This window comes from Paramormyrops kingsleyae, chromosome 13, assembly GCF_048594095.1.
Source record: "Paramormyrops kingsleyae isolate MSU_618 chromosome 13, PKINGS_0.4, whole genome shotgun sequence".
NCBI lineage: Eukaryota > Metazoa > Chordata > Actinopteri > Osteoglossiformes > Mormyridae > Paramormyrops > Paramormyrops kingsleyae.
Genome location: NC_132809.1, coordinates 28,978,950 through 29,005,817, shown reverse-complemented (window position 1 = coordinate 29,005,817; position 26,868 = coordinate 28,978,950). Strand labels below are relative to the sequence as shown.

At 51.2% G+C, this 26,868-nt stretch overlaps 1 protein-coding gene across 6 annotated transcripts; it reads right to left on the bottom strand.

Moving 5' to 3' along the window:
• Nucleotides 1-530: 530 nt before the first annotated feature.
• On the bottom strand, nt 531-26,608 carry wwp2 (WW domain containing E3 ubiquitin protein ligase 2). Of its 6 annotated transcripts, none has more exons than XM_023827187.2 (24): nt 26,517-26,608; nt 25,379-25,460; nt 24,606-24,762; nt 24,127-24,248; nt 23,339-23,476; nt 19,364-19,436; nt 18,301-18,410; nt 17,894-18,101; nt 15,657-15,746; nt 14,274-14,448; nt 11,242-11,296; nt 8,760-8,841; nt 8,134-8,262; nt 6,507-6,585; nt 6,338-6,409; nt 6,167-6,255; nt 4,847-5,006; nt 3,277-3,410; nt 2,440-2,580; nt 2,016-2,136; nt 1,694-1,798; nt 1,247-1,343; nt 1,062-1,134; nt 531-636 (listed from the first exon to the last, which is right to left on the bottom strand). In XM_023827187.2, exons 2-24 carry the CDS (start codon nt 25,446-25,448, stop codon nt 537-539), a joined length of 2,580 nt encoding a protein of 859 aa, XP_023682955.2. In that variant the 5' UTR covers nt 25,449-25,460; nt 26,517-26,608; the 3' UTR covers nt 531-536. The 6 variants fall into 6 exon arrangements, with proteins under 6 accessions (XP_023682955.2, XP_023682956.2, XP_023682954.2 ...); XM_023827188.2 differs by lacking the exon at nt 26,517-26,608 and adding an exon at nt 26,253-26,504; XM_023827186.2 differs by lacking the exon at nt 26,517-26,608 and adding an exon at nt 25,852-25,873.
• Nucleotides 26,609-26,868: the final 260 nt, after the last annotated feature.

Sequence of the window (26,868 nt, the reverse complement as noted above, 5' to 3'; positions counted from 1 at the left end):
TTGCTCTATGAAGGAAAAAATAAATGAAGTGAGGCCGTGTGGGCGGTCGCTGCTGCCGCCCGTGGTCGAGGTGCTTCCGCCTCGCCGCATGCGCGACGCATTAGGCGCAGTCAGGCTTCTGCTGGCCGCCGGTATGCCGTTTCAACAGGAGGCGCTGTGCTGTGTTTTATATGTGTGGAGGGAAGTAGAGACTGGGATGGACAGTGGGGAACGTGACAGACAGGCAGCCCACGCCCTGCCAGTCCCCATGAGGCAGCCCTGCCTGTCCCCATGAGGCAGCCCTGCCTGTCCCCATGAGGCAGCCCTGCCTGTCCCCATGAGGCAGCACGCCCAGCGGTGGGGGGCTCATTACTCAGAACTCAAACACTTTGCTGCCAGTATGTTCAAACATATCAGAATTGTTTGTGGTCCCAATCCCCTGAAAGTGGGGGCTATGGCTTTTCGACGTGCAGGTGGTGTATGTGCATCCTGCTTCCCCAGGGCTCCTCTACCTCTCTCACTCCCACCTCCGTCCTCCCCCCCCCCCCCCGCCCCCCTCACTCCTGCCCAAACCCCTCCGTCTCCTCGATGGCAAACAGCAGCTTCTCCCTCAGCTGCTCCAGGCTCCTGTAGGGCGGCAGGTCCAGCCGGTTGAAGCTGCGGCAGAGAGAGCGGAGCTTTATTTACACGCCGGGCTCTTTTCCCCCGAGCAGATCAATGTGAACGAGCACATTAAGACTAACGGAGTTCAGTTCATATTAATTATCGATCCATCCATCCACTAATAATTCATGAATGTTATGTTTCTGACATGGTGGCTCTTGCCTGACGCCTCTAGGGTGGAGGTTTAAATCCCTCCTGTGCTCTGTGTGCCCTGAGATGGACTGTCATCCCATCTAGGCTGCCCTATGCTGCCTGGGATGGTCTCCAGGCTCTCCCACCCAACCCCGACCTTGCTATAGAATGGATGGATGGATGGATGGATGGATGGATGGATGGATGTTATGCTGCTCCAAAGAGGAAGCTAATGCAGAAGACGTGCGGTGACCCGCGATTCCGGCCCCTGACTGATGAACACTCACCACGTGTGGCTCCTGGGAAGCCAGGTTTCCTTTCCCACCTTGTCAATGCAAAACTTCTGGGGCCCGTTGCTCCCTGGTGGGGGGAGGGGAACAGAGGAAGGTGAAGCCGGTGCAGATGCGACACCAACAGAGCAGCTATCAGGCGCTGTATCAGCAAGCCGGCCGGCCGGCCAGCCGACACCCACCTATGAGTTCGGAGAAGCCTCCGACAGGAAGGCGGCAGGTTCCTGTCACAAACTGCAGCAGCCGGATCCGCTTCTCGTTGTCCATCTCCTTCACGACCTGCCGGGTGGGGGGGGGGGACACGGACCGTGTGAGACAATACGGGGTACGCCAGGGGGCTGAAACCCAGCCAGGCCACATGGTCCAATTACAAGTTAACATTAGGTATTATTTTCTAAAGAATCGTTATAATCGTTGTATGTTTACTATCAAAATGATTAATTATTTATGTTAACTGACCCATTAAGAAAATTCTGTATTTATACTGGCCTCTGCAGTTTGAGTTTGTCAGGGTGTGGGTGTGTAAACTCAGAGGACTTGGGCACGCGCACACACACACACACACACACACAGATCACATACAGCCCTACACGACTAACCCCCCACGGAGGTAAGACGGGACCGCCTACCTGCCAGAACCAGTGGATCTGTTTGCTGTTCTTGGTATAGTGGCGATAGATGGTGTTCTTCTGCCAGTCACTGAGATCTACCTCCTGCATTCCACACAGCATGAGCTGGGAGCGAGATGGAGCCAGGGGGGTGGAGGGATGGAAAAAGGAGGGGGAAGTGTGAGTGCTTCATCTGAGAGGACGTGTCTGCATAGTGAGGCCATACCACTTTGTGTACTTTAACAAACCAACAAGTCAATAACTGCTCAATGGCAGCTTCTGAAGCACTGTCATGCCCCCCCCCCCCCCCCACTGAGACTGACAATCCCCCAGTCAATCACACCTCCAGCTCCTTCTCATCGAAGTATCGCAGCCATTCCAGGGGTACGACCTCGTTGAAGCCATCCAGGAAGGCTTTGGTCTGCTCCTCTACGCCGCGTGTAAAACGCCAGTCTGTCAGCAAGCTGTGTGTGTGGGGGGGGGGGTTATGGTATCGATAAGCACGGCCACATCCCCCGATTTCCTGCATGTCTCATCATATTCCCCGACACATGGGCATGAACGCCACCCAGACTCCGCTGGCAGTTTCCGTGGAGGTTTTGAACGACCCTCAACCCAGACAGAGTCATAGACTAACTTGACTGCTGACAAGCTACAGAGAAGCACCGCAGAGTCCATGGCTTTGAGCAGAAGCAGACAGACGTGGAGCAGGAAGGGACAGAGTGCTGACTGGCCGAGCGGCCAGGCTAACAAGCGGGCGGCTTTACCCGATGTACTCCTCCTTGTTCTCCTCGGTGACCAGCTCATTCTCTCCGTTGTCCTTCAGCTGATGGGTGGAGACCTTCCCCAGGATCTCCATGTCTTGGGCAAAATATAACTCTACTCCACACTCCTCAAGGCTGTTCTCTCTATACAAATTAAGGAGTAATAATTACCACACACACACTTAACTGGGCCCTTTATATTTATGACACATGAATATAAAAACAGCTTTTAATGGCTCGGCGTGGGCTTGACTTCCAGCTAGGAAAAGTACCAGAGCGTCATCCACAACACATCGCAGGAACACCGCGCCCTCAATTCGAGTAAAATAACAGGGGCGGCCACACGCAGCACGGTAACGCATAAGCATATCCCGACCATCAGTCCAGCAGAGATGAGCGTCTGCTGAGCTAGCAGGCCGGTCCTGAAGAAAACACGGCATGGAAATGTTTAATGGAGGCGCCTTCGGCGTTGGAGAGCAGAGCGACGTCCTCCACACTGGGGCACCCAGATTATTGGGGCAAACGGTTCAATAACAAGCCGCCTACTATCAGTGGCCCATGTGGCCACAGTGATGTTATACAAGTATGTGTAGGTGATGTTTATTTGTTGGCTAATATTAAAGACCCGTCCACCCAGCTGCTGGAAGGTGCTGATTACAGAGTGACTTAAATTATAACCCTCATTTCAGTCATTAGCTTTTGAAATCTGTAGCCCTTTAAATGCACAAGCAGGGTCTTTAGATCACACATTCAGGGGGCGAAGTAGCCCCTTCAGCCGATATTTCGGTGGATGACCTCCTCACACTGGTCACAAACACGACTATGACCTCGGCTACTTACTTGACCCATGTGATGGAGTTGTAGAACTCGGGGTCGATGGACTCCAGGTCTTTAAGGGTAGGCTTCTTGTTAAGCATGCGCTTATAGAAAGGCAGAGTGAATCCCGTGTCTATGAATTTTCCATGATACAAGGCCTGCGAGAAGGGCGGGGGGGTTGGTTAGGAGGCGGGTACAGGTGTGAGGATGGGGTTCTACATTGGCCCCTCTTCTAAAGTCATTAAGAGATTTTATTGGGATTTTTATTTTTTAAATTGGGCCATCGTAAAGAGACATAAATGCACACATTTAGTCAATTTTCCCATCCCTTAATGCAAAAAAAATATATATGAAAAGTGAGATTTAGTCGCAAATGACTGGTTCGGGGGGAAAAAAAAAAAAAAAACTTCAAAAACAGAACTTCTACAGAGCCCTAGTGTAAGAACGTCCAAGAACAACACAGACACCCTCTCCAGAGTGACTCACAGTCTGCTGTTAGACGAGGGAATGGCTGTTCTACTGGCGACAGGGAGGGGGGCGTGCAAAGGAGGAGGGAGAGTCAAAAAAAGAAGCCAGTAAAAAAGGAGAGCGACACAGCCATGGGCGAAGACAGGATGGCGAGGAAGGGAAAGACGACCGTATCTTACGGGAGGCTGAGAGGTCAGGCGGGCATAAGGGGCGGTAAGTGAAGCAGAGGAGAATTATGGGATACGTCGAGGCGTGATGTCAGACACAGGTGTGCCACACTGTGTGGCAGGTTTCGGGGAGCTAACGGCAACTACGGCAAGATTCGTCACACCGAGCTGCCGACATGCGGTGACGTACGTGACAAACGGGACCAGTGATTCCGACGGGCCCCGGGGACAACGAAGCATGAAGAAAAGCCACTGTGCCATACCAAGGGTTAGCTAGCTCAGTACAAGGAGAGGGCGTATCTCACAGTCATTTTGTGGCTTAAATATAGCAGCCCTCTTAAGGGTGTGGGCAGGGCGGGGCGGTGAAGTCATGCTTTGCCGACTTGGGCATGGGAGACAAATTACTGATGGGGTGGGGTTTGTTTTGGGGGCTGCAGTTTCTGGACAGCGTCCCGGAGAGATTGCAAATGTGCGTCAGGCTGATACAAGGACATTTTCCAGTTGCTTCACACACACACACACGTATCAGACATTTTCCAGTTGCTTCACACACACACACACACACACACACGCGCACACACACACACACACACACACACACACACTCTCTCTTCTCCGGGCAAACACACATTGATAATTTTTACGTAAACTGCTAAAAATAAAATACTCCCACTAGGTGTAGTATGAATTAGTCAACAATCAACAATCCTCTATAGGAAAATATGGAAATAACATTTTCAGTGATTTTGCATATAAAATTTGAGCAATAAGAGCAAAGGCACTAACACAGGCATATTTACCAATAAAAAACTGAAAGACATCAAAAAAAGACAAGTAATACCACTGTTTGGCCTGACCAATCAGATGATGGGACGGAAGTGTGATGGTGAGATGTCTGCGACTGTGTGCCAGGGAGTGTGTAAGCGTGTGAGATTATGTCTAGCCTTAGCAGGGCTTACCATGGCGATAAACCGTCCAATGAAGCGGAAGTAGGTCAGGTGGTCTGGGTTGATGGAGGAGGCGGGGTTGATCTGCAGACAGTAGTTGTTCTTTCCGGCGTACTCAAACAGGCAGTACATTGGGTTCAGCACTTCATGAGACAGCAGGAAGAACCATTCTCTACACGGGGAGGGGGGGAAAGGAGACAAGCCATACCATTCTGGTTAAGAGGCTTTAGCAGGCTTTCCAGTAAGGAACTATTACAGCGTGATAGTAATCTAATGGGCTGAACCATTTTCTCTTGGCTGGTATAGAGCAAAGAGCAACAACAAGAGTCAAAGGAAATTTATAAGGTTCAGGGTACGAGACACAGCAGAGCCGCCACCACAGCAGCCGGGAGAACAAGCAGGCAACAAAAACATGGAGTAGGACTCGTCATCTACAGGTGGGGGAACAGAAGGGACTTGCAAATAAATCAAGTTCACAACAGGAGGAGAACTGAAATGCAACAAAACCATAATAACAAAATGAAGGCCAAACTCACCACGCAGCCCAACGAAACACATGAACCAAGACGACACAGACAAAACAGCAGCAAACACAGATACCAGTTACTGTCACTACAGCTACATTTTGAATACATTTTTATTTATACATTTTGATATATAAAAGTAGTTTACGCTAAGGGATAAAAATCACATCCTCAGCTTAGTAAAAAAAAAAATGAAGGGCCTGACACAGCACATATACCATGCCACCCCCAGCGGACAGAGACCCACGACACGCAGACAGATACAATGCAGAGGCACCATGGCAGACAGGATAACCCACACCCACACACAAAGCTGCCCCCAGACACATAAAACGCGCGACACGGGAAAGCATGAACGCAGAGAAGCTTCTCCCACCACCGACTGGAGGCTTGGGCCCGCCCCAGCGCCCCCCCCAGGGGTCACGCAGACACCTCCCAACATCATGTCCGTGGTTCTACCCTGTGGTAGAACAGCATGACGTCACCTACCATAGGGTAAAACCACTGACACAACGCTGGAGACAGACAGGTAGGAGACCACTGAGACACACAGGGACACATGGGGTCTCCTCAGGCAGGGGGAATGGGGGAGGAGAGATGGCTACCCCCCCCGGGAAGACCCCCCCCCTCGGCAGCATGAGCATGAGGTCTAGTGGGAAGGTGATTGTGAGGGTTAGGATGGAGAGAGGTGAGGTAGGGAGAGTGGGGAGGTCAGGTGGGTGGGTGGGGGATCAGGTAGATGGGGAGAGGTGGTGGAGGGGGGGGGTTGAGGTGAGGCAGACACACATGGGGACAAAGTGCTCCTCACCTGGCGATGCCTCCATAGTCGAGACCCTCCTCGCCCCTCATGATGATGTAGAGTCTCCTCCGCAGGTCGTAGGGCTTCATGTTCATGATCTGGAAACACAGAGACATGAGCCTGACGTCTGGCCGAGAGCCACTGGGAACGGCGTCTCCGCCCCACAGCCGGCAGCGTCACCTGCTGAAACGAGTCCTCGAAGAGCGTCTGCCTGGACACGCTGATCTTCACGTGGCTGGGGAGGGCGTTGGACTGCGGGGAGGGGGAGGAAGGAAGGGGCAAGTGATCACAAGGGGGTCCTAGGTTTTAAGGAGAACCCGACCCAGCATGTGCACGGTGTGAGACCTACGTGACACAGGAAGCGGAACTGGTGGTACTTCCAGCGGAAGCTGCGGTCATATGCCCCAGGAGAGCCACCCTGCCGGGACCTGCAGGGAGGACAAGAAACACAAAATATACCCTTCAAGTTAAAGCTTCAGAGTCGGTTACCAAATACGACTGATCTCTCTGGATCCACTTATATGAGTAACATCTGTATACAGCCCTCACAAGGCCTGAGAGGACAGGGCCACAACCACGAGACCCAGTCCTCAGGGAGATGCAGACAGCGCGCATTTCTGCTCCCTCCTAGCTCTTAGCCAATCAAAACGCTGAATACCTGATTCAGGTGTGCTGGGAGCTGGGAGGGAGCAAAAACGCAGACAAGCTCTGGGAACTGGGTTGGGAAATGCTGCCCTAGAGCCTCAGAATGGTAACCGGAGGAGGACACCCACGTTATCTCAAGCAAGGTGTTCTGACGTCCTAGACGACTGTGTACTAGATAATGGATGGATTACATGATCCAGGCACACAGGGGCATCTCATTGGCTGTGGGGTGGCACCAGGACACGTGACATATCCTGTGTAATGTACAGCAACTGGCTGAAAAAGTCGTGCCTTTGAGAGTGAGAAGACGGGCGATAAGAGAGCCATAAAGTGTGGGGGTTCGAGAAGGCCAGGTCCACTGGTGTGCGTCCTCGGAATCGCGTACGAATACCGAGAGGCTCTGCCCCTCTAACGGTCCACAGAAAGCAGGAGGGCAAAGGGGTGGCCAGCTTTCTGGATTTTTCCACCGTGTTCCTACACAGCTGCCCATCAAACCCGACCACGTGGCCGTTCTGAGCTCATGTAACACATCTGGCTGCTCATCGGTGCCACCTGACACCTGGGGGGGGGTGGGGGGGTTGGGGGGGTAGTGCAAGTAAAAAACAAAAACACATTTTTCTGTTTCAATAAAATGGAAGGAGCTCAAAATGTGCCTGCAATGTTATACCTGGCAAACCAGCTCTTTAAAACTTGCAAATTAGCATAAGCAGATCGAGAATTAATAGACATTAACCAGAGCGACCACAGGAAATTAGCTTGGGTCTCAGGCCCAGTTGTGGGCACAGCCTTCTGGAGTTCTGGTCTGTTCTACAGGGCGGACTGGACCGAAGCCCGGTGGCAAAGACCAGCGCCAGCGTGCAGCTGTGCAGCAAAGACCGAGAGTGGGCCCAGTCATGGAGGCGAAGCCCTGACACGCAGCTGCGAGCTGGGGACTAGTGAGCCCCATGGCGGAGCTGCATGGCAGGGCCACACGTGCCTTGTCAGCAGACTGCATGTGGATAGGCGAGGCGGGCAGGAGAGGAATGGGGTGGGGGGAGGGAGGAGGTGGGCGACCACTAATAACTGGCAGCCGTTCCAATCGGAAAGTGCCACAGGCTTCACTGGGAGGGCTGGAGGGTTATGGTTACAGACACTGCAAATGTTCTGTCTACATTCTCTATGCCCCTCCAAGCCCCACTGCAATGCAATGTCAAAAACTGAAAGGGGGGGGCGGGTATTGTGCCTACGTGCTGCATCTCTGGCGGTAAACCGCAGCTGAGAGATGATTGGCCTTCGGGTGTGTATTCAGGATGATGCATGTTTTACCCATGCACTGAGAGAGAGACACTCACCCTGATTCAAACCCTGGTCGTGGGTCCTTGAAGGTGGTCGTCCGGCAGTTGTGGTCCACAAAGTAGCGCACCCCCTCCGGCGTGTACTTCATTTCCCAGCCGGGCGGCAGTGGGGGCTCCTGCATCATCCTGGGAAAGCAGCAAGCATGAGCCCCGGTATGCTGCTGCAGCGAACAGCCCCTCCCAGCCCCCAATCTGCGGCTCCACAGCACGGCCACATCCTCCCAGCCCTGACTGCCCCCTCTTTACATACTAGTCAAAACCCAGGTTTAAACTATTTAAAAATCTGCTCGGAAACAAAAACCCAGTGGCTGACAGAGAGGCTGGGTCAATAAACCATCTGTGCCGAGCGGCTGAAAGGCCGTTCTGTTTTCTGGGAGACTTGCGGCACGTCGCTCTGCTTGTCCACACAGACCGCCCGCCCAGTGGATCATTCCACACGCACACGCATGCACACACAGAACAGGACTCCCTTATAAACCACCATAAACACATCAAGCATAAATTTGTTCGTGAATTTCCCTGTAAACCGAATTACAAAAAAAAAAAAAGTCGAAAACATGGCTCCCATGGGCTGGCAGATACAGGATTTCGGGCCGAACCGGACCACTGAACATAGAACTCACCCCTGAGTGCGGGGGTCTTCCCACTGGGTCGTCCGGGTGTTGTGGTTGACGAAGTAGACCCGGCCGTTGTCCTGCCGCTTCTCTGCGGGGAGATGGCCGCGTGAGGCATTACGTATAACGATACACAGGAGCATCTCAGCTTCTAGCTGGTACTGGGGGGGGGGGCACGTTAAATCACAACGGAGCCCCCAGACCTGAGGAACCATAGAAACTTCTGCGGAGGGCAAAAGTCGTGGCGGAGAAGCTGAAATTCAGCAAAACAGATCCAGGAGGAATGGACGGGCTTGGGGATCGGAACCTGGCAGATGTGGGGCTGTCTAACCAGCCCAGCCGGTTGGGAGGGGGGTGGGGGTGGCTCAACATCCACGTGAAACATCATCAAACTGTGAAATATGGAAATTTCCTCACATCGTGGAATAGAATCGTGATCATATGCAGCTAAACTCAACAAAACATGCCCAAAGAATCCCATTAAATCACGTTCTTAAAAAATTCCAATAAAATATTTGTTATATGTATTTTTACATGTGGGTCCAGGCGCGGGCGTGGTGCCCCGGGTACAGCAAGGCACACTTTCCTCCACTCTCTTTATTTTCCTTTCCGTCTCCGTATCTAAACTTGGCCACGTGAAGCTCGCATTTGTCAAGCAAACAAAGGAAATGGTCTGAAACCGGGACCCTGAGCCCGGGGGGGGGGGGGGGGGCTGGCCAATTCAGCGGTGTGGCTCGAAAACCGACACGTCTGTTAGGCATTTCGCTTGTCGCTGATCAGAAATAACTTTCCGCTGTGGGAATCCATGAATCCTCTCTTTAAATCGGGGGGGGGGGGGGGGGGGGGGGGTGAAAGATTGAAGGATGAAGCTATAAGAGAAAAAGGATGACAGCATGCTGACTATTTATTTTAGGGTTTTTTTTTTGTTTGGAGTTGTGAGAGTCACTCCTCCGGCTTCTCCTACCCCTTCCCCGTCTCTCTCTCTCTGTCTCTCTCTCTGTCTCTCTCTCTGTCTCTCTGTCTCTCTGTCTCTCTCTGTCTCTCTCTCTCTCTCTCTCTCTCTCTCTCTCTCTCCCTCTCCCTCTCCCTCTCCCTCTCCCTCTCCCCACCGGTTTTTGCTCTGACATCTTGTTCTCATTAGCGGCCGTGTGCGGAGAGCTTGCAAACAGTAGCGCTCAGCGCGAGCCAACCTGCTGATGGGAGCCACTTCTCCCGTGCTCCCGGGCCCCCCCCATTCGCCTCCGCTCCCGCGTCCCACCTCCCTGTCTAAATCGCCCCCCCCCCCCCCCACCTCAGCAGGGCGGACAGACAATGGCATAAATTCAGAAGCACATGAGAAGGCCCGTAAAGAGAAAAGAAAAAACAGCGCATTGCAAACTTGAGTCGCAACCACAGTGTGTGTGTGTGTACACATTTTTGTGAAAGGAGACGTGTGTGAAAATCACAAATTCACTGTAAATATTTCATGCATACATCTGAGTCCCTCCCTTCCCACAGTCTATAATACAATAAAAATAAACCAATAAGATGATTTATGAAAAGACAGCTGAAAAAGAATGTGGTCCCTCTCTTTTTCACTTCCTTCCATTAGTCAATGTCTCACACTTCCACTGACTGCCACACTCATCTGCTCTCCACCCTGTCTTTCACTCTTTTGCTTTCTTTCCCTCGCTCCTTTTTTCTTTACCTCTCCCCTTAGGTCTCGGTTCATCCCGCCCTGATTACTCCCCTCCCCTGTCTGCAGACGCCGGAGCTCTTACAGCCGACTCTCAGGGGCGACAGACATAGGGGGCAAGGCGAGGAAGCTGGTTCTGGTGGGGGGGGGGGGGGGGGGGGCAGGAGAGCATCAGAGACCCGCGATAAGATGCTGATGCTTACGGGACGCTCAGCACGTCGGTTTCGATGCCGGACATTTGGGTAAAAGGCAGCCTCCATTAAACACACATCACAAGACGGCGACAGTTACAGATCAGCGTCACTGAACATCAACCTCCTCTGTTAACAATATCATCCATGTCCCCATGTTGGGAAGAATAACTTAATTCTGTTACTATTACCTTCTAAATGATACGGACTGCACTGGTGTTTATCTGAACTGCGGCCCGTTTAAGGCATAAGTCCCATACAAATATGGTAAAAGCTAAGGTAATGCAAGCCATCCCTTTGGGAATTCGGTCCTCATAGTGCATTCGGTTCTCATAGTGCATTCGGTTCTCTGTCGCATCGGAGCACCTTAGCATCATTGGCAGCTCGTGTCAGGAAACGGGAGTTCTACTTGTCGCCACGGCTACGGTCACTCGGCGACACCGCTAAACAGGCAAAGCAGTAGGACCGGTACAGCCGGAACACTAATCGAAGGGTCATCCGTGGCTCGGACGGCACTAATCACACATGGCAGCCACGGTGAGGGCGGGAAGGACAGGTACTGAAGGAGAGAGGTTCTGTAGAGCCAGAGAGTTCTGGCACTGGGAGACAGAAGAGGAACTCTTACCCCATCCGGAGGGAAGCAGGCCCAATGGGTCGTTTTCCACCGGGACGCCAGAAGACTGCGAAGAGAGAGAGAAGACATCGCTCTGGTTAGCCGGTTTGAGATTAGTTTTTTCACTTGTGCCCCTGCTGTCTGGCGATTGCAATTCTCCTGCCATTCCCCCCCCCCCCCCCCCACTGCAGAATAAAAAAGTATTAAAACTTAGAGGATAAAACGATACAGCGGTCAGTGGAGAAGGGAGGACACACACCGGTAAGAGGGAGTAAAAGCGGCTGTGCGGAGCGCCCCATCCTGAGCCCGGGTGCTGCCGCCGCCGCAGACGCGCTCGCTCTGCTTTCCAAAAACTACACGCTTAAAAGAAAAGAAAGTGGCTCGGCCGTTCCAATGAGATCACAGGCTGGCCCAGTGGCTCCGCCCCCTCTTCCTGCGGTCAGGTCCGCCCCCCCCCCCCCCCCAGCCCAGCTCGTAAAAAGCCCTCCCCCTCTAAATGTGCTGTGAAAGTAAGCAGGGAGGCGCGATGTCGGGGCAAACTAAGGGAACATTCAACCGCCCCCCCCCCCCCAAAATACCCCTGACAAAAGCACCTTTATTCAGCATGCTCTGACGGCGGCCGGTGCTGTCACAAGCTGAGGTGTATGAGAGCAGCCTCTGTGTGTTTCGGGGGGGGCTGTAAGGTTACCTGTGCTAAACCGATGTTGCGCACTGTGTGCATGTACCGGGTCTGTACTGTGTTTCTGTGCCTGTCCTGTTTTGCACACAAACTCTCCTTCACTCGTGTCGTGTGAGCTTCTCTCTCTCTCACACACGCGCACGCACACATGCACGCACACACGCACACGCACACACACACACACACACGCACACGCACTGAATCCAGAAGGCTAACATATTACCAAACACGCTAACAGAGGTGCCACTGATGTGTCCCAGCAGAGCTGCTAGGGATGAGGGACACACTAGCGGCACAGCAGTGACCCGCCGCATCTCAGACAAACTCCCCCCCCCTTCACACTGTGTCACTCCCCCCACCCAAGCCACCCACCCTCCCAGGCTCATGCAACTAAAAAAGGTTAACAAAAATAATGGAATAAAGGCATGACATCATTCAGCCTGTCTGCCTGTGGGAGGAGCCAGCAGAGAGAGACGCGGGGATGAGCGCGGGCTCAGAGCCGCCCCGCCCCCCCCCCCGCCCCACCCCGGCCCCCACCCCGCCATCCGGATAAGGGGCAGGAGACCCGCAGGCCAAGGCCAGCAGAATGGTGTGCGGCCTAAACATGAGGCTTGGGACAGAACCCCCACCCCTGCCATGCCCTCCACCCCCGAGAGGCCCAGCTTGATACCCTAATAGGCGTCTCAGGGAAAATGGCTGGGGGGGAGGGAGTCTGAGGGAGAAGCGGAAACGGCAGCTAATGACTGTGGCACAGGAGCCTGATGAGGAGCGATTACTGCACAGGACGGGCCATACTGCCCCCCCCCCCCACCTACCCCAACCCCCTCACTGCGTCACACTCAGAGATGGGCCTCGCTCTCTCTCGGTACCAAGAATTAGAATAGCGTTACTTTATAATACAGCATACCTTTTACTCTTATCCTTACTGATTTGTGCAGAACATGTGTTGTCAAGAGGAGAATGGTTCAAATTTCCACCAAATTCATGTTTGTTGTTTGATTATTTTGGTGGTTAGGGGTGAATTCTTAAAGAAAAAACCAAAACAAAAAAAAACCACAAAAATACCCCCACTCCGTGGAGTGGCACTCGACGGCGGCGCCGCGTCTCCAACCTGCCTTAAGCGCCCCCGGTCCATGAGAAGGCGGATTCCATTTCGGGAGAGAGCCTGTTAATGGCTGCCAGGGGTGTGCGGCCCCGAGGAGGGATGAGCTCATCAGGTAATTAGCCGTCACCTAATTAGCCACACGTCTGCAATTATGACAAGCTGTTTACGAGTCCGAGGCCTAAACTCGGAGACTCAGTGTTTTGGGGGGGTGCATTTATAGCACCCTGACGCGTGCAGGGGCCGTTCTGCTTTGGACGTCCGTGGGATATGATGATGCCTGAGACCGGGCTGCTAATCACCGCTCAGACGGACTCGCCAGACGCCTTCCACGAGACGTCCGACCTGGACGGGAGCGGCCCGACAGGCCGATTCCGTGTCAGACAGGATACTGTAATGGATGGGGGGAGATTCTCTCTTTCCCTTTTCCCCGTTTCAGACACCATGTTGTAAGAATGATGCAGTAATTGATGGCCATACACTCTCGTCAAGAGCCTTGAGGCCACTTTGTTGTGAATGGCACTATATAAAAATAAACTCTTCTATACCACTTTATCCTATACAGGGATGTGGGGTCTGGAGCCTATTCCAGAAACAGGAAATAACCCTGGATGGGGGGGGCAGCCCATTGCAGGATGCTTGCAGTCATATCTTTGTGGGGACCACCCATTCATTTCTGTGGGAAAACCCTAATTCCAACAATGATAACCTACCCAGCTCTAACCTTAACCATAAGTAACCAAACAAAACATGACATTTTTCTTTTTCTATTGCAGTTGCAGATGGTGTTTCCCCTTGTGGACACCAAAAAAAATGGTCCCCACAATGTAATGTATACGTCACACACACACGCAAATTAGTAACTCCAATTAGCCTCAGCATGTTTTGGGGCTGTGGGGGGAAACCAGAGTACCTGGAGGAAACCCCACAACGACACGGGGAGAACATGCAAACTGCACCAGGGCAGAGATTGGAACCCTGGCCTCCTGCTGCATTGTGGGACGGGGATCCAGAGGACAGGGACGTTCTTGGTTTCTCACTTGCCAGATACCAGCGTGCGTCTGTAATTTCACACTTTGATAAAAAAAAAAAACACTCACAGAAACTAAGAGTTCCATGCAGAGCAGTGAGGTCATGTGCTGGAAGGTGTACAGGACAGACAGGTACAGGGATCTCGCCCCGCACCCCACCTAGCCCCGCCTCCGCACCCCGCCTAGCCCCGCCTCCGCACCCTGCCCCACCCCGCCCACCCCATGGCGCTACCTGGTAGAGGAACCTCTGGCTGAACTGCTGCATGGCGCCCTGCAGCTGGCTGCGCTGCGACTGCCACTGCTCGTAGCTGCGCACAGACTCGGGCGTGGGTCGCTGCCAGGTCGTGGTGCGAGTGTTGTGGTCCACGTAGTAGAAACGCCCACGCTGGTCCACCCGCTTCTCCCAGCTGGAGCCGGACAAAGAGAGAGAGGAGATGAGGAGAGAATAGTAAGAACACCCAGACAGACAGGAGGCCTCCACCCTTCCCATTCTCTGCCTGACAGCCCTGTCCTCTGCCTGTCTCAGCATCTGCCCGCCAGCCCAACCCCCTCCTCCACCCATCTTGTCTTCCTCCAGCCCACCCCTGTCCTCCACCCATCCCGTTCCCGCACCCACCCAACCCCCCCTCCTCCACCTGGCCGTCCCCCAAACGGCCAAGGCTCGACAGCCATCACCAAGAAAGGCTGCGTCCCTCTCGTCATCCTGCTCCGGCCGCTATTCTCAGAGTCTGACTCACACTAGAGGGAATGTGGGGGTGAAAACAGGCTATTCCCCCGGAAGGGCTCCTGGCGACACACACACACACGCGCACACGCACACACACACACACACACACACACACGACAGACAGGACAGACAAACACCAAAATTTCCTGAAACTTTCTGGTCAACTCCAAGCCATGAAGTAACAGACACACATGGTTTTACCACAATTTGTGTGTGTGGAGGACGGAGATGATGGACGGACAGACATGTAGCTAGAGAAGATGGAATTTCTCACTTTTTTAATGAAGTAAACGAATAAGCAACAATCACTGACTAAAATTTAAGGATTTTACAGATTAATAGGGCAAAGTGAACTAAGGCATTTCTACTGTCCCTGACACATTCCTCCCCCCCCCGCCTATGTCGGGACACACGCACATATGTGTGCACACACGCCACATGCACACAGGAGAATCCTGGGGGGGGGGCGCTGGCTGTGAGGACGGTGCAAAGTGCATGGTGCTGGGCTTAACGCCTGCACGCTAATTCAGGCTTCCCAATTGGGGGGGGGGCTGTGATGTCTCAGCACACTGGTGGGACTCCTCTCCTCATCTGCTGTTTACCCCATACTCTCTGCCAGCCTGTTTTTCAATTTGCCGCCACCCCCCCCAACCCGAAACCGGAGCCTCCTCTCCCCCCATTCGTCTACGATGGCTTTGTGGTGTGCTGCTAACCCCCCCTGGGGTAGCACAGTACAGGACACATGGGTGGGTGGGTGGGGGGAGCCATATTGGGATTTATTCTGAATAATAAAACAGAGAAAGTGATGAAGGAGGGGATGAAGAGGAAGGGCTGAGGTGACTGGAGGTGAAGAGGAAGAGAGAGGGAGGTAAGCGGTAGGGAACTGACCCGGGCGGCAGTGGTCGCTCCCAGGTGGTGCTCTTGGTGTTATGGTCCACGTAGTAAACCCTCCCATTGGGTAAGACCCGCTGCTCCCAGCTGCGGAGAGACAGGAGAGCAGCGGGTCAGAGCAGCAGCTATGGTGCCCCAGCCCAGCCGGGTGCGTGTGTGTGTGTCTCTCTCTCTCACACACACACACACAGACACACACAGACACACACAGACAGACAGACACACAGACACAGACACACAGACACACAGACACAGTTTCACAAGCTGATAATACCAGAGAGGATCCAGCACGTGCACCTGACTGATTTCAGTAACTTTTAGGGTCACACCGGTAACCGTCAGTGCCGAAGTACCAGTCAGAGGGTGTGTACCAGCCAAAAGAGAAGCACATACGTAATGCGTGTGTGTGTGCGGCAGGCATGGCGTGTGCACCCCCGAAACATCACGGGCTGATTTCTGCACATTCGAGCTGTAATTGGTACCAGATTCTGTAGACAAGCGAATGTGGGCAAAATCTCTGCTGCAGCTTATCCCCTATTCTACCTTAATGTCTTACGCTATATTTGTCAGGTGCTTCTAGAGATCAGGGCCAAACAGACCCAAGAGGAGCTGGGGGTCAAGGGTCTTGCTTAGGGGCCCAATGGTGAAGTCACTCTGCTGACCCCGGTATTCGAACCGATGACCTTCTGATCACAGAACTGGCACCCTAACCCCATACCTGAGAATCTCCTTTCTTATACACACACAGACAGCGCACGCACTCTCCCCCCCCCCTTCAGCAGGCAGGAGGCGTGTGGCCGCCTGCTGAGGTGAATGCCTCGCTGTGTGTTATAATGCCTGAGGCCCCAGGCTCTGAAAGCCGCCCTCTTTCCTCTGACACTGAAAAGGTGTTCGGGGGCCGGTCAGAGTTCCACCCAGCTTCCTGCTGCAACAGACGGGCTTTGTGCAAGGGCCCCCTCAGACAGGGACGTGCGTGCACACACACACACACACACACGCGCACACACAGACACACACCACAATCACAGACCTCCAGCGTGGAGCACAGAGGTGTGTGTGTGTGTGTGTGTGTGTGGCGGGGGCATGTTTATTAATCACATGGGGGGAGAAGTCAAGTGAACATCTGCCCCAACATGGCAGCAGAGCCAGGAGTGTCACCACAAGACCGTACCTTTCTAATTTTATCCATTTTCATCAAACAACCTAAAAGTTCAAAAACCATTTCATTTTCAGTTTCCATCCATTTCATCTGTACTGGAGTTTGGTGGTTCAGGTGGGAGTCAGCGGGAAGGTCCGTGTGCACGCGTGTGTGTGCGTGTGTGCGTCGTGATGAAGACCCAGGCTGCACAAAGGAGCTCTGCAGCCTCCCCAAGATGCCTGCGATCGTCTGCGCGCCTCCTTATTCCAAAACACACAGCGGCCACACGCAACAGCAAACATGCCCATGCAAAATATCAACCCTCTGCAGGGAACACCCCCCCCCCACCCCACGAAAGTCAAAACAGCAGAAAACAGGAAATCCAATGTACGCATTTCTGAATCCAAGAGGGGCCGCACAGTCGCCAGCAGGCGGTCGCGTCAGAGTCCGTCACGACGGGCGTCTCCCTCTCGCCCATGTGCCTTATATCCCGTTCTAATGGCCCCAAAGTGCCTAAACACAGCTTAACAAGAACAGGCTGGCAGACCAATATGACAGGTAACTCTATATGCTAGTAAAGAGCAAAAAAAAAAAACAGAAAACAGGGAAAGAGAGCAATTACAGAAATTACAGGAGAAAAAGGCCAGTCGGGGCTGAAGGTGAGCTCGCTGTACAGCTCCACTGGGCACACTAACTCCCTACCTGTCATAAATAAGTGTGCAAGTGCTGCTACAGCTGAATGGACACTAATGCCCTTATGTTCAGGGCTCTGTTAAGACAGCCAGGGATGTTACAGCACCGCCGCATATGTACATTTAACAGACAAGGCCGTCCAAGGTGAGGGTCAGAGAGCAGAGTAGAGCCAGGACCCAGAGCAATCAGCATTAAGGGCCTCGTTCAGGGGCCAGACGGTGACATCCATGGGATATGAACTGAAGACCTTCCGATTACAAGCACGGAGGCTTAACCCGCTGCGTCATAAGCCACTGGTTCATTCCTGGGGATTCTGCTTAAATGAGTGACCAATAGGAGGGTGAGGCATTAAGCAGGTGACCGCCAGCCACCCAATCCCACACTGGGGGGGGCAGACACTCACCCAGCAGGCAGAGACTCCATGACGGACTCCCCGGTGCTGTCAGTCTGTTCTGTCGCTGGTGGTGGAGAATCCTCAGGTGGGGGCGGGGCCCCACTCTCTGGGCTGGGAGTGCTGGCAGGAAGGGCTGTGGTCCTGCTCAGGGGGGGTGTGCAGGGGGCCGGCCCGCCATGCTCATTCTCCACCCCATTGGAGGTGGGCTCGCATTTACCTGTGATGGGGGGTGGGGGGGGTAACCTCAGTACAGAATCTGATATTTACCCCCCGCGTTTCGAATGTGTGTTTGCACGCACTCGTTTGAGTATGTGGTTTATGAGGATGTGGCTGGATGGAAATACAGAAATAGGGGATGCAGTGGGTCACTGGTGAGGGATGGCAGCAGTGGGAGGGGTGGGGGGGGGGCATCTTGCCTGCATTGCCTGGACTGCCATTTGCGCTCTTGATCCGGCGCTGCTGACTGCGGGGTCCTGAGCTCGCCTCCCCATTGGTCAAAGAACCCCCCCTGGATTGTCTCTGAGCCCTACAGTGGGATGGGAAGAAAAACAGCACATTTAAGCTCTCAGACCAGGAGCGGACTCATGCACAGCCTAAGTGAGTCTACAGCCTAGGGCCCCACAAATGCCAGGGGCCCTGACCACCAAAACAGGGGCCCCGGCCCACCGCTGGAACAACAGAATGATTACGCCTATTAAATCTAATTAATCAGAATCATTTCTCCATTTCACGCTAGTAGCCTGTGCACATTACGTGTTTGCACGTGAAAAGGTTGGTGTCTTCCTCACAGGAAGACTCCTCAATATCTCCTGCGAGTTGACCCAAAAAAATACTTACTAAATACACTAAAATCATCATATTTCCCCTATAGCACAGACATTCATACAATAACTAAAAAAAATTATTTTACCCCCACAAACATCAGGATGTTTGGACACAAATCAGTGAAAACTTCCAGCTGGAATATTTCAATTTCAGCTTAAAAGGAGGTTAGGGTTTCATCTGCATCTGTAAAGACTGTTTAACGTCACCACCCATTCATCATTTCACCAAAACGACCCCTCGCAAACAGCCAGGCTCAAGTACAAGTAACATCCTCTCAGTATGAAGAGGAGTCAGATACCAGAGACTCCCAAAGATCACACAGGATCTCCCTGTATAAACAACGGCGGCTGACCAATATTGGCCAAGCTTGCTTAGTAAAGACAAAGCCAACATGAACTGAGAACCTCAGTGGATGTGATAATCTAAAGGACATGTGATACGTCTATGTGCCCTTTGTCGGCCTGCTATCCCATGAAGGGTGTCCACGGCCTCCTGGGTTCAGGCAGACACCGACCCTGAGCAAGCAGTTGGAGATGCATGAAATGAATTCATCATCGCTAGCCGGTATTTACTTTAGCCGCATGTTAAACTAATTTTCCATTACACATACAGCTTCCGTCCTCTAACCCAATATGGAATCCGGTTAGAACTTACCTGCTGTGGGGGCTGTTCGTTCCAGGCGGCTCCCCGGTCCACTGGGGGCTCTGCCCGTCAGCCTGAAGCGACTCTAAAGATACAAGAGAGGGTTAATCTGACCATCATGTGACCATGCGATCATGTGACGCCACTGACCCAACACTCATCATTCATTTCAGAGACGACTACCATGAAACGGAACCTCCTGGTCAAACCCATGTGGTACTCTAGGCAAGCTTCACCATTAGCACTCCCATCTGAGACAAAGTGAGACTGGCTTGTTAAGAGGGCGCTCCCTCAAAAGATGGTGCCCCAGGCATCTGCCTGTGTCACCTAACAGGTTTTACCAGCACTGCGTCTAATTTCTACATACCCTGAGGGCACCGTAACATAAGGACAACTGGTCTTGTGAAAACTGCCAAGCGCCTGGGTAGCTGAGGGACACTTCCAGTCTGCAGAGAGTATATTATCGGCTCGTCCTTCTACCTGCCTGGTTTACATCTTCCTGACATGTGGCAGCATCTATGAAAACACGAAAAACCATACAAACGCAACATTCCCGAACGCAGGAACACGCCAAGGGAAGCAATAAAGCATCTCCGACCTACTCCAGTCCTTCGCTTCCAACCTGGATGGCTGACCAATCACGTCAAAGTATAATAGCCCTGGCATCTACATGGGGAAATTAAGCAACTATAGGTTAGCCAACCGCACATTACTCAGCTTTTTGCTTCTTCCAAGTTTCTAGATCATGTTGTGTGATGACGCATTAACCAGAGTGAGCTCCTCTCCTCCGACCTTAATTACAGCGATTGTCTGCCGAATGTAAATAAAAGGTCATTCTTAAAAATACAATCAGGCTTTCAATAAAACTTAGGTAGGATCTAACATGGCATAAAAAAACAGATTAAACAGCATCATAGCAGCGGAGCCACATCAAAAAGGCAGGAGATTAAACAGCTTTTCTGTGACAAATGAGCCTGGTATGGCTGCCTGAATAGAGCCCTGTAATATACTCATAGTGTCTCACAGTAAACCCACTACAACAGCAGGCCTTCACTGAACCCACTGAACTGAAGTGCTTCACTCAGCAGAGGTCTGCAGCAGATCCAAACCACAGACCAAAATAGGCTTTGGGGGATGAAGGGGCCCCATCCACGAACGGGACTGAGCCAACATAACGGACCACTTACAGCCCTGCGTACGTGATTCACGGCTGAGTCACTGGCCAAACAGCAGGACAATTCCTAATTATTACAAGATTATTACAAAGAAATTACATCTTCCATGTAAGATGTAAACACGTTTCATGTCTGTGGGCTTCAACTCTGAGGAAAAACAATTTACTTCATGCCCCATGCCTCACTGAAGCTTTGCTATGGGTGTGGTAAAGAGTTAACATGCACTGGCAACTGCACATCGTATGTGCTGGGGCGGGGACCAGACCCGATCACGATCACGGGATCCGCCGGGGTGGGGAAACGGAACCGATCACGATCACGGGATCCGCCGGGGTGGGGAAACGGAACCGATCACGATCACGGGATCCGCCGGGGTGGGGAAACGGAACCGATCACGATCACGGGATCCGCCGGGGTGGGGAAACGGAACCGATCACGATCACGGGATCCGCCGGGGTGGGGAAACGGAACCGATCACGATCACGGGATCCGCCGGGGTGGGGAAACGGAACCGATCAAGATCACGGGATCTGCCGGGGTGGGGAAACGGAACCGATCATGATCACGGGATCCGCCGGGGAGGGGAAACAGAACTGATCATGATCACGGGATCCGCCGGGGAGGGGAAACGGAGCTGATTACCAGATGCACTAGGCTGTGGTAACAGAACAGATCAGGAAGATAGATCATGTTCTTGTGTGTGCAAATGTGTGGATGCCAGCAAGAATGTGTTTGGACAAATGAGGGTTGGGGGGGGCATGAACACATGTGCGGCCAATTGAGGAACGGTTGTACATATGAGCATCTCTGTATGTGTGTGTGCATGTGTGTGTGCGTGTGCATGTGTGTGCGTGTGCATGTGTGTGCGTGTGTGTGCGTGCGTGTGCATGTGTGTGTGCGCGCGCGTGTGTGTGCCCCCTGGCCCTTCCCCAGCGCCTCGACTGAAGCACAAAGGCCTGTTTATGGGCAGTAGCATGTGTCAGCGTGTCAGAGAAACCGCCAGGGGGAAATGATAGGGGGGGGAAACACTAAACCAACACAGCTGCCCTGAGAAAGCGCACATTCAGGGCCCCCACTCCGCACACCTCTCTGCCCCGCTCTGTCCGCACGCCGGGGCCCGGCACAGGCCCCCATTGTCCCCAGGAGCCAGCAACATGACCCAATTATGCAATTCTCAGAAACAAATTATTCCTAAGCGTCTCTCGAACGCAGGGACGTCCGTGTCGGCGTGTGCGTGTGGAGACGGGGGGGCAGGTCAAAGAAAACGAAACATTTCAGAATGGAAACAGGAATTGTGAAGACGCCTATTCATTCCTGAACGAACAATAACAACCTTCATGCTCTCAGAGAGCCGCACGGACAGATTTATACGGCGACTCGTTAAAGACAGACGCACTATGTCGACCTTCACAGTGGTTGACATTCAGGTGTGAGCACTCAGGCAAGCTGACTGAGGCTGTGCGATCAGACTTGTGTGCAACAACATTCATAAGCCGACCCAAAAAAAAAAAAAAACAACTTTAAAAACTGTTTTATGGTACCCACGCACACGATTCCACACACTACACATCTATCCACCTACCCATCCATCTATTCATGTTATAGTTGTATACCATTGCTTAACTCAAATCTTGTTTTTAAAATTCTAAAAGGCTGCCATTTTTAAATCTATCCTTCCTTTTTTCCTTTGTTAATGTTCTTCCTTTTTTTCAACAGTTTTCTATAGTACCAAGCCAATCTTATTTTTCATTTTGTTCATTCTATTCTATTTTTTAAAATGTATCTCAGTTTAATTCAGTTCAATTATAGTCAGTTAGCTCTACTCGAGAATACTTAAGATATGCTCATTATGAATGCCCACGTCAAAGTAAAGTCTGAGTAACAGGCATGGTGTTTCAATGTTTAGCTACACAAACGGCACTCCTACGCTGACTGGATGCCATTTGTCTGTCCTCCCCACCACTGCAGCATCAAACACCCAAACAATCTTCTATTTACACATCGTCGCTTTTACCACATGATCTTCAGATTCTACAGCGAGTCATTCAGTGGCAGCAGGGGAGACCAGGCTGTCCGAATGGACAAGAACCGCTTAGGCAGTCACAGAAAATGCGTTCGTCCACTGTGTAATACCACTGGGTAATACCACTGGGTAATACCACTGGGTAATGCATTTCTGATCCCATAGAATGGAATTATGTGCAATAATTTCCCTGCTGTCTATTAGTTTTTTGTTACTGTCAGTGTCTAAATGTCTTATTACTGTCTAAGTGTGTATTGAGTACAGTAAACATGCAATTTCCATCAGAATTACTAATCTATTTATCATTCATCCAGCCATCCATCATATTAATTAGCATAATATGATACTGAAGAATTCTGACAATAATGACTACATTTTTAAAATAAAAAAAAAGAAATTCTCCAACTCCGCAGTGTTGTCAGAATTCAACCTCCCTGACCCCAAAATGTGTACAAGACGTATGAAAGTCCAAAGCGGCATCCCACCCGCAGTCCGGTTCTTTCCAAAAACACCACAGGAGAGACATTTGCCGCTTCTCACTGCTCCTTTGGCTCACCGAGGTACGGCGTGGAGATCCAAGTGCAGGGAGGTGGGAACACGGAGAGGACGGCGTGTGCGAGGCCGCAGGACAGGGTGTGCGAGAGAGGCTGCACACGGGAGCGGCCCGAATAGCTCACCATGCCCCCTCTGCACACGTGTGCATGCAATGAGTGAACGGGGCCCCGTTTGCGAGGGCCACCATGTATGAATCTGTGTGCCCTTGTATGTGTCCGGGAAGGCGGGTCTCACTGCCTGTTGCTGCGCTGCCATTGGGCAGCGATCCCAGATCAACAGCCAGGCCGTCCAGACAGACGGTCAGCTCTCCTCCCGCTACAACCAAGCCTTTGTTCTCCGTCTGCAGGACCAGACTAAGCTGGAGATTCTCCACTGAGAGGTAGAGAGGGAAGCAGAAAAAGACAGAGAGAGAAACGTCATATAAGCAGAGGGTGAAGTGAAGTGGGCCCTGTCTCACAACAACTTACTCATAAAAGCACTCGTGCGTGAAAACATCAAGAGACCAATTATTATAACCTAGACAGTTTTACAAAAATTTTGACTGGAAAAACACCTGCAGCTGTAAAAACTCTAAACAGTCAACTCCCTATTTCCCAGATTTTTACCTTCTAATATAATTCACAAACAACCATAATACAAAAAAAAATTATTAAAAGGTCCCACACTAACACACTGGCTTTCTCTGTAAGGGTACCAAAAGTACTTCAGCATCTGCATAATTATCTCTCAGGAGAACAAATCCACATAATGCATTCCTACAACTATTTCCTTATCGTGGCTGTATATCGAAGAACTGCTGGAAATTGCTTGAGGGAAAAGTGTGTGCGTGTATGAGTTTCACCATCTTTGCAAATCCTGAGAAAATGCCCTAGTAAAAACAGTAACTCACATTTCTATTTATTATCAGTTTTCACCCGATTAAGTTTTGCTGAAAAAGGGGTTAGGGATCCTTAACTGCTTCAGCCTAAGAGCATATGCTGCACCCTGACAGATATCACGAGTGTGTGTGTGTGTGCACTGACTCTTGCCGTCGTGCGAGCGCAGCGTGTCCAGCAGGTCGATGGTGGCACTCCCCAGCAGCTCCTTACGAAGCGTGTGGCAGCTCCAGACCTTCAGGTCCAGCTTGCTCTGAGGAGTGACATTCCTACACACGCAGATAACGCCGGTTTTGTCCACATGTGCATTCGGACATGGAGAGCAATCATCATGAGAATCGTAGAGATATTGTGCAGAATCCCAAAGCAGAGCACAGCTTTCTATCATGCAAACACATACTCTTGGCCTGCTAAGCTTTCAATAGAGTGTAGCAAAACTGTGCCTCCATCAACCACAGCTATTTATGACACGCTTTTAATACGGATACTGGCCGGAGGAGTCCAAGGCTCAAACCCTTGGCTAAAAGGCAACAGGTAAACAAAAAAACCGAACTGAAAAAACAGGCAGAGAGGGCACACAACACAATGTACAGAGAGATATCGGGTGGTCACGCCAGGAGACTCACAAGGTGAGGTCCTCGTTCCACTGCAGATCGGGGTGGCCGCTGCATTTGCCCGTCTTCTTCGTCTCACAGGTCAGGCCGTCGGGAATCACCTCCACAAAAGAGCTGAGGCGAGAGTGGCGGCTAGGCAGCTTGGGGGACTGTGGCCTAGCTGAGAGCACTGGGGGAACAGAGGAACACCGCTCATCACTGCCCTGCAGGAGGGCACAGCAGAGAGGCTAACATGACCAGCCAAAACAAACTCATTCGATATTTCCAGCCTGTGAAAAGTTTTAATATTTTACTGATCCACACATCTCTGTCATTTTGCCATCACTTGTGTTACACGTCTATCGCTATGGTCAGCGAGGCGTATTAGTAGGAAGAAAATAATGTTAACAGTGCCAAACAGTCATTCGAACGGAATAGAACACCTCCGTAACAAGGCACGCATGCGGATACACAGCTCCCCCTAGCGGTGCCTTTGAAACAAAGCGGTATGAGAAACGGAAATCGTTCTGTTTAACAATACAAAGCCTTAAATCTTAGCTTTTATGAAATAATATAAGTAACTTAACGGAGGAGGGAGATCCTTCCCTACTCTGTCACATCATATGTCAAAAATATTAACACAAAATGAGTGAGGGAAAGAAAACGACAGTTGGGTAGTTTAAGAGCAACTATACTGTAATAGTATATAAAAAAGTATATATATAAAGCAACGTATAAAGTGAAAAAGTCCAGAAACCAGAAGCAGAATGTGCAATGAGATGTAGGAGGCGTGTTGATTTTTTTACCTTTCAAAGTTAACGGTGACTTTTCTGTGTTCTGGGCGGCACCAGGTCTGCTCACGCTGGCCGCTGCCATGACGTCGGAGCCCTGAGACATGCGACGGCATGTTTACAGTCCCGAAAACCCCACGTCCTCCCCGGCCCCCTTCAGTTTCCCCATTCGTAAGACCACGCACAGCCATTAAACAGCACTATCCATACGTTGGAGACAATAGATAAATAGACGTCATTAGAGCTACGAAGGTGTCACAGCACCAAAATGAACCAATACTCATAATTACTACAGACCACAACCCTGCACTACATAAGCTCCTGTAAATGATGGATGGACGGATCACCGTGGCTCTAATAAACAAAAGTAAACACTCACCAACTCAGAATTTAATTGCATAATTAACGTGTTCAACTTCGCCCGTTATCGCAATTCCCAGTGGGTGATTATATAAACATAAAATGTCTTAAAGGAAAACGAAACTTACTTTCATGATTAGCACACCGAAGGCGCTGACAAAAAAAAAGTGAACGAGGATTTACAACAGGTATAGCGATATAATACCGATTACAACCGCAAATCATGAGATCATAGTACAGTACATCCACCATCTCCTGCCTGGTCTAATTACATTGTTAACGTAGGTTAGTGTCAGTTTACCTGATGCCAGAGCATTTGCATGTCTAAGACCAGTAATAATCAGCATATCTACTGCGAATTATGTTCTCACTTAAATATTTTGGCCAGTTTGCGCACTTCACTTCCTACATGCGTTACATTTGTGGCAGCCCAGCAATAACAACCAAAACCTAAGATATCGAGCGGAACCCAGCGACCTAAACACAAAAATCAATGTCCTCCATGGCACCTAAATGTACTGTCAGGTACCTGTTTATAAATGACGGTGCTGTCAGCGACGTGCAAGCACCGCGGCGCAGTTCCGTGATTTGGCCATTAAAGAGCAGGACAAAAACAAAAACAGAAAACCCTCAGCTTCTGGTGCTGCGTATGTACGAGGGTCGCCTGACAAGCGCCGTCCGTCAGTCTAAACGCAGGTGAAACCCCCAGACGCGACAAATAGTGCGTTTTCTCGAAATTAAACCGATGACCCCACTCGAACTCTTATTCAGATAGATGTTTATTTTACCGTACCTTATCTTCAACGAAGTCCACAGGCTCTAGCTAACTTTCATTTCCGCTTCAACGTCATGATCACGTGACGTGGTCGCCGGCGTCGCGGTGGATTGTGGGGAATAGCACTTTAATATCGAAAGTAAAGTCTGGGTAACTTGAAATTTCAGCTTTTTGGAAACAGTTAAATAAACACGAATGTTTTTTTGTTTCTGGTAAACTTTTGTGCGTTAAATTCACATTTTGAATAAATAGTTAACTATGTTTTCTCTTAGAATTCAGTGAGTTTTGTTCTCCACTCTTAGTGTTAAATATGACAGGACTAGAGACTACAGACACAAGCTCGTTCACAAATACCGATGAGAAACAGACA